Source organism: Salvia splendens, chromosome 6 (assembly GCF_004379255.2).
Source record: "Salvia splendens isolate huo1 chromosome 6, SspV2, whole genome shotgun sequence".
Taxonomy (NCBI): Eukaryota; Viridiplantae; Streptophyta; class Magnoliopsida; order Lamiales; family Lamiaceae; genus Salvia; species Salvia splendens.
In genome coordinates, this window is record NC_056037.1 from 89,676 (window position 1) to 97,618 (window position 7,943).

General features: G+C 42.4%; 2 protein-coding genes across 6 annotated transcripts; both read left to right on the top strand.

Annotated features, from left to right (window-relative positions):
* Positions 1-288: 288 nt before the first annotated feature.
* On the top strand, positions 289-3,792 carry LOC121809535 (zinc finger BED domain-containing protein RICESLEEPER 1-like). 5 transcript variants are annotated; one of them, XM_042210231.1, is made up of 5 exons: positions 289-708; positions 786-1,063; positions 1,140-1,370; positions 1,644-2,476; positions 2,667-3,792. In XM_042210231.1, the coding sequence occupies exons 2-5, from the start codon at positions 1,051-1,053 to the stop codon at positions 3,582-3,584; spliced, it is 1,995 nt and encodes a 664-aa protein (XP_042066165.1). In that variant the 5' UTR covers positions 289-708; positions 786-1,050; the 3' UTR covers positions 3,585-3,792. The 5 variants fall into 5 exon arrangements, with proteins under 5 accessions (XP_042066165.1, XP_042066167.1, XP_042066166.1 ...); XM_042210233.1 differs by having other exon boundaries at positions 786-867; XM_042210232.1 differs by having other exon boundaries at positions 786-1,370.
* A 1,131-nt stretch (positions 3,793-4,923) lies between these two features.
* On the top strand, positions 4,924-7,240 carry LOC121807282 (pollen-specific leucine-rich repeat extensin-like protein 1). The gene has a single exon (XM_042207498.1). It carries the CDS (start codon positions 4,926-4,928, stop codon positions 7,086-7,088), a length of 2,163 nt encoding a protein of 720 aa, XP_042063432.1. The 5' UTR covers positions 4,924-4,925; the 3' UTR covers positions 7,089-7,240.
* The last annotated feature ends 703 nt before the right edge of the window (positions 7,241-7,943 follow it).

Below are 7,943 nucleotides of genomic sequence, written 5' to 3' on the forward strand. Positions count from 1 at the left end.
TTTATTTTGAAAAGTCTTTTCTCTCTAACAAGGTGAGATCATTCTCCACTAATAATACTTTAATTACTTTTTCTCTCTACATCTCTTTACTTTACTAATTTTATATTAAAACTCGTGCAGTCCAAAAAGTAAAATATGGAGTACTACTAATCAACCACTATTTCCTCACTCAAAAAATTCTCACATTATAAATGAAATAAATGTCTCATTTTGAATATATAGTGAATTTACATAAAGAAACACAACTAGTAATGTTCATTTTTATGTAAATAAAGTAGGTGTTGGCGTGACTGACGGCTGGCTCTGCTTATATGAGAGACGTGAACAGCTCTCTCTCTCATATCTCGTACTCTCTCTCATCTCAGTATATTCCTCTCGGCGGCTCAGATGCGGCTCGCTCTACAATCTCAGCTCCAACTCTTTCAAATAAACTTCAATCTCTGTATCTTCCCTCCATTTTTCATCCTCTCTGATCGATTGATCACCAACGCCTAGAACTCCATTTACGCGACCTCGGATTCTCTTGATCCGGGTTCTCAATCTGTCTCGCAGCATGAAATTGGATGCCTCAGTTTGAATTCGGTCGCTTCTTTTCTGTATTAGCTTCTAATTTGGTTTTTGAGTTTCAAACAGATTAAGAATCGGTTGCAGCTCGAAATGTGATGGATTGGGGTTTTAACAATTCATACAGTAATCAGTCGCTGAAAGGTTGGTGTTCTTTCTCTATTTTTTTTTTTTTTTGTTTTGTGGATTTTCTGTTGTGTGAATCGCTTATTTGAATCTAGGTTGTGAAGTCATCGAAGCTTGCTCCCTTGGTTCTTTTGAGCTCGGGCATTTGATTTCGGATTGAAGAACATGCTTTATAGTGTAATTTCACTTTTAGGAATCTCGAAGAATTAGACTTTATGCATATTTAAGTGCAATATATAAGAAGAAGAAGAAGAAGAAGAAGAAGAAGAAGAAGAAGAAGAAGAAGAAATTGTTCGAACTGAGATCACTTGAATGCATTATTAGAAGGGGAATGAGCCTTTGAAGACAGATATTAGTGCAATGAAGTGGAAATGTAGCAGTGCTTCTTGTTTTAAAATGGTTAAAGTTGCGTTATACACTTCAATGAAGATTCCTTTTTTATTTTGTAGTGGATATGGATCCGAAGTCTCTGGGGGCGATGAGTGCAGCAGTCATCCCCCCAATTGATCCATCTGATATTGGGTTGGGTTCTATGGAGAAGGGGAGTTCCGTTCCTAATACAAAGCCCAGGAAAAAGACCATGACCTCGGTATATCTTAAATATTTTGAAACAGTGATGGATGGGAAGAGTCGAAGGTGCAAATTCTGCGGCCAAAGCTATTCTATTGCCACTGCAACAGGTTATTTCTCAACTGATTTTCTCACTTCATTATTCTATTGCCATTTGGACAGATGCACATGGCCGGTAATTATGTAATGTTATGTTCAGACTGATTTTGAGGCTGCAACTCCAATTGCTAGAAATTCTTTGTAACGGCCCTCAGTATATTCTTGTTATTACCTGAAAGCTTTAATTGCTGATGAAACATTAACATTTCTTGTTGAAGATTTGACTTGTATGCATTCCTGATTATTGTTACTAAAGATTTTCAAGATTTTCTCATGTGTTGAAGGCAATTTGGGGAGGCATCTCAGCAATCGACATCCAGGATACGATAAGATGGGGGAGTGCTCCACCAGCCCTGCTCCACAGCCTGTCACCATTGCTAAGAAATCTCAACTGCCAACTAAATTGCCTGCCGTGGAGGTTGACCACTTGAACTGGTTGCTTGTTAAGTGGCTCCTTGTAGCATCCCTTCCTTCTTCTACTTTGGCAGAAAGGTGGCTGGCAAACACATTTAAGTTTCTGAATCCGTCTTTTGAGCTTTGGAATGTGGAGAAATTCCACAAAGTGCTGCACGAAGTTTTCAGAAGCATGCAGGAGACTGTGAGACTAACTCTGGAGCAGGTTTCTTCCAAAGTTTCTATAAGTCTTGATTCCTGGACTTCATATCAGCAAATTAACTACATGAGTGTTTCGTGTCAGTGGATTGATGAAAGCTGGTCCTTCCAAAATGTTCTTCTTGATGTTTGTCACATTCCAAGCCCTTGTGAGAGTTCTGACATCTATTATGTTTTGTTGAAAGTTCTAAGATTGTACAATCTTGAGACTAAGATTCTCTCATGTACCCTGAAAGGCGACATGGACAGTCAGAAACTGTCTACCTTATTTTGTGTTCCTTGTGCTGCTTATACTCTTAATTCAATTGTAACTGATGGGTTAAGAAGTACAGAACATGTGATTATTAAGATCAGGGAGTTTGTTATGGAACTGAATTCATCACCAGAAATGTCTGAGGATTTCGTTCAGTTTACTACAGCATACCATGAAGGAAACTGGCAGTTCCCACTTGATGCCTCATCTCGGTGGAGTGGAAACTATCAGATGCTTGATATAGCACGGAAGGTAAACCCCATCCCTTCTATTACCAGAGATATATGAAACCTTGCACATAACTTTGGTTTAACTTGACAGTATGCTCATGGTGGTTTGATACACTTTATTTATTCATAGCTTTTAAAAAGAATGTAGAGTGGCTAAAAAGTAAACTTTTTTGCTTAAACACTCACATTCAAGAAATATGCTTTCTTTGCAGGCTGGTAAGTCGATGGAAACTGTAGTCAGGAAGCACGAAGAACAATTGGGTAGAAGGTTGCTGCTCAATACTGCAGAGAAAAATGTTGTTAACATCATGCACAAGTATTTTGAACCCTTTTATAAGACCATAAACGATATGTGCATGAGTAAATTGCTCCCAGTAGGTATGGCTCTCTTTTTCATGGATCATATCTCTGAGACAATATTGGCCTGCAAAGACTCGAGGCAAACCCCTGAATGGCTCAAGAAAGCTGCTGAAGATATGTATGCCAAAGTGCAATACTATAGCAACCAGGTCTGCAATGCGTTCATATACATGACTGCGGTTCTTGATCCCCGGATAAAGGTTGAGCTCATTCCCGAGTATCTCAACTTAGAAAACTACATGGAGGAGGCTAGAAATCATTTCATCAGAAATTACTCCGCCCCCTATTTTTCATCTGTCGGCAACTCATACACTACTCAGGATCCAGAGGACAGAGGGAATGCATCTTTTGCAGAGGAAATTGCTCGTAAGAAAAGGAGGGCCACCATGAGTTCCACTACCGATGAGCTTACGCAGTACTTGTCTGAGCCCCCCGTTCCGATGCAAACAGATGCTCTCGACTGGTGGAAGGTGAACAGCTCTAGGTATCCAAGGTTGTCTTTGATGGCTCGTGATTTTCTTGCTGTGCAATCGACCGTGTCATTGCCTGAGCACATATTCTGTGCCAAGGGTAATGAAATCGATAGACAGAGGTCCTCCATATCACAACATGATACACAAGCTTTGCTCTGTGTGAATTCATGGATGCAAAACGGGATTAAGCTGAAGCATAAATCTACTGAGATTGACAGTGAAAGGATAGTGGAGCTGCAAGTTGCTTCAGCAACAGAGAGTAGCAGTAGGAGATTTGAAAAGAAGCAAGTGTTATGAATCAGACTAGTGTATCATTGATAATGCAGTATGTACAGGTCAGGGTTGATGCAAGGATCATTATTGAATACGGGCACCACCTATAGTTGCGGCTGCAGCTACAGCTGCCTGACCATGGTTAGTTCAGTGATTGCTAATTTATGCGTTTCATAATATTGCTTATCTGAATTTTTTTTGGTTATGGTATATTCAAGCTCTTCAATCTGAAGTTCCTTATCTTACAGAGCATTGTGATAGTTAGAGTCAACTCCCACAATCTGTTCACAATCACCAAAGCAACTGTTGCACAAGATGATGCTGTTCTGTGCTTATAAATACATGATCTTTGGGCTTATCAATATCCTTTAACATAATAAAATTATTTTTATTTTTGATAAATTAGTTACTTATATTCTTTCATCACTAAACATATTTAAAATTTAAACATAAACGGGTCTTATAACTGAGGAAGTAGAATAAAAGAAATCTTCAATAAAACAAGCGCCCATTGTTTCAAATCCGAATATACGGGCAGCTGAGATATCACCAACACCCCATCAACGGCCAATATTTGTATGTCACGATCCCCGCCATAACCGTATAAACAACAAATATCAATTCAAAAAAGATCTCATCTTAATCCGACAGTATGCTAGCACAACTCTGATCGTTTAAAGGAAGAAGAGATGATGAATACGCAGATTGCGTCTTTGAATTGCTTGGCCAACTGTTTCCGTGTCGAATCCAATGGCTTGTGGCAGTGTTCGAAATCCAGAGGCCCTGCCGTTTGCCGTTCCGTTTTCAGAAACTCAAAGTAGATGACTCCTATGGCTGCTGGCAGACCTACTTTGAACTCAAAGATTTATCTTCTTGATTCTTGAATATGGCATTGAGATTCTGAGATAGACGATGCTTGTGATCTGCTTCTGAAATCCTTGCAACATGTACATGATCAGATCACCTATTTCATTTTCTAAGACTGCTCCGAGCTACGAAAATAGGCGCTGCTTGGTACTCCCATCCACCTGAGCACGAGACACATTGACCTTGTGATTGCAGTTTCTTATAGATATATAAAGGTTAGCTTAATATAGTAGTAATGAAATTATTTACGATTAGTTCATGGTTTGATTATTATCTATGTGAGGCAAGGTTTATAAATAGTAATTAGAGTTTACACGTGGTGTAAAATATGTGATTGAAATAATATAAAAAATGGTGAAAGACCTCTCAAATGTTGTGGTGGTGAGAGGAAAATGGTGGTTCCATAAACTAGTTTGAGGATGCAAAAAACGCGGTGATTTGTGGTTTTCTTATTCACAATACACAATCAACGGCCTTAGGCTTGTCCTAGGGGTAGGAATGGAGAACCCTTGGAGAACGAATGCTTACGGTTGTTTTCTCATCGTGTGCATCTTCTTCCTCTTCTTCTCCGCACATGCCAAAAATAATGAGTTGGTACCAAACAACAGGCTGAAGCAAGCGCACCATGCCTTCGAGGCATGGAAGCAAGCCATCTACTCCGATCCAATGAACTTCACCGCCAACTGGGTTGGCCCCGACGTCTGCTCCTACCACGGCGTTGTTTGTGCCCAGGCTCCCGACGACCCCTCGCTCACCGTGGTGGCGGGAGTCGACCTCAACCATGGGGACATCGCCGGCCACCTCCCCGATGAGATCGGCCAGCTTACCGACCTCAGTCTCCTCCACTTGAACTCCAACAGATTCTGCGGGATCGTTCCCGAGAGCATCAAGAAGCTTAAGCTTTTATATGAGCTGGATCTAAGCAACAACCGCTTCGTGGGACCATTCCCTGAGGTTGTCCTTGAGCTGCCGCAGCTCAAGTACCTTGATCTAAGGTTCAATGACTTCGAAGGAGAGCTTCCGGAAAATTTGTTTGATAAGGAGCTGGATGCCATATTCATGAACAACAATAGATTCAGGTCCACCATTCCTGAGAATCTTGGGAACTCCCCTGCTTCTGTAGTAGTGTTGTCTAGTAACAACCTCATAGGCTGCCTTCCACACAGCATCGGCAAGATGGCCGGCAGTCTGGATGAACTCATCGTTTCGGATAATAAACTATCAGGATGCATGCCGGAGGAGGTCACCCTACTGAACTCGACAGTGATTTTCGACGTGAGCAGGAACAGGTTCGTGGGGGACTTGCCGGTGGGGATGGAATACATGCAGAGGTTGGAGGTTGTGAACATAGCCATGAACAAGTTCAGGAGCAACGTGCCGGAGAGCGTGTGCAGCTTGCCTAACTTGAAGAACTTCACCTACGCCTACAATTACTTCGATGCCAAGCATGCAAGCTGCGACCACAGCGCCATCCCGGAGGTGATGTTCGAAGGTGCTAACAACTGCATTCCTGGGGAGTTAGCGCAGAGGCCTGAGAAGCAATGTCAAGATGTTTTGAGCAACACAGTGGATTGTAAAGCTCAAGGGTGTCGTGAGTCGGAGCACGGAGAGTCTCCCAAGGGGAAGGATGAATCACCGCCACAACTAGACACACGTCCACTACCGTCCAAGCCAAAGATGACGACTTCCACTCCGCCACAACCTGAGACCATCTCTCCGCCGTCCAAGCCCAACCAGAAGGAGAAGCTGCATCCGCCATCCAAGTCGACTCCACCCATGCCACAACCGCCATCCAAGCCAGGGCAACCTGAGACGCCATCCAAGTCGGGGCAGAAGGCTCCCTCTCCCTCTCAGTCACAACCTGACACGCTTCCTCCGCCATCCAAGCCGGGGCAAGCTGAGACGCCATCTCAGTCACAACCTGAGACGTTTCCTCCGCCATCCAAGTCGGGGCAGAAGACTCCCTCTCCCTCTCAGTCACAACCTGACACGCTTCCTCCGCCATCCAAGTCACATGAGATGGCCCCTTCTCCGTCACAATCTGAGACGCATCCTCTACCTTCTAAGGCCCCTTCTCCGTCACAATCTGAGACATTTTCGCCTCCTTCCAAGTCACATCAGAAGGGTCTCTCTCCTTCTCCTTCGCAGGAACCGGTGCCTTTGAAACCAGAGTCGAGTCCATGGTTTGATCTATCTCCTTCTCAACCCGTGCACTCGTCTCCTCCATCGGGCATCCACTCCCAGTCATCTCCATCGGGCGTCCAATCCCATCCACCGCCAATGCTCTCTCCGCCTCCACCCGTCCACTCCCCACCACCTGTTCACTCCCCACCACCACCAGTCCATTCTCCACCACCACCCGTCCATTCCCCGCCCCCGCCAGTCCACTCTCCTCCACCTCCGGTCCATTCCCCACCCCCGCCGGTCCATTCTCCGCCACCACCAGTCCATTCCCCGCCCCCACCAGTGCCCTCTCCGCCACCACCAGTCCACTCTCCACCTCCGCCCGTCTTCTCTCCACCCCCGCCAGTGTACTCTCCGCCACCGCCCGTCCTCTTTCCACCACCACCAGCACCGCCTACATTCACTCCAATCGAACTTCCGATGAACTTGGGCGCCAAATACCAATCTCCTCCGCCACCAGCAATCCAGGGCTACTAAAAAAACTTTGTAATGTCATCAAATCTGCCTAATTCTTGTCAACTAATGTACAACGCGAACTTACTTCCTTAAGCTCCACCTTCTCTCTCTTTTTTTCTTTATTACTAGTATCATTTTGAGGTTTTCAACTAGTACATTCTCTTAGATAAACACAACACCAGAAAAATTACCTTCCATTTTGAGACATTTTTTACCTCGGGTGTTGCCTTACATTTCGTACCTCGGGATATGATCCGTTAAAAACTATCTTAAATTTATAACTGACAACTATGTTAAAACTTACATTATAGATGTCAACACGAACACATATATATGTCAACAACATTTAATTGACCATAACCTTGGTTGTTGACATAATTGTCAGTTATCAATTTAAGATATTTGTCAACCTAACAAGACTAGCGTATCTCATACCACATATATTGAATATTATGATAAAATACTTTTATACAACATTATATAATATAGATATAATGTACATCAAAATCAGAATTAACATGAACCCAATACTCTTGTTCTTTGTCTTTAAGTTACATTTTTTTAACAAAAATTTTATTATTTCTTTTGTACTTTATATTTTTTTCTCTCCAAACCTTTAAATAGTACGCTCTGTGTTCCATATTTAATGGGGATATTTTTTCGGCACAGAGTTTAAGAATATTGTGTTAAATAGATGGTGAAAAAAAGTACGACTAGATAAGAAAATAAGAGAGAAGAAGAGATAATAAAGCAAAAGGTAAAATTATTTTTGCCAAAAATAAAATTGATTTAATTAACTTGAAATTTTTCAAAATAAAAGTACTACTAGAGAAGAAGGTAAGAGAGATAAGGAGATAATAAAGTAGGTGAAATTAC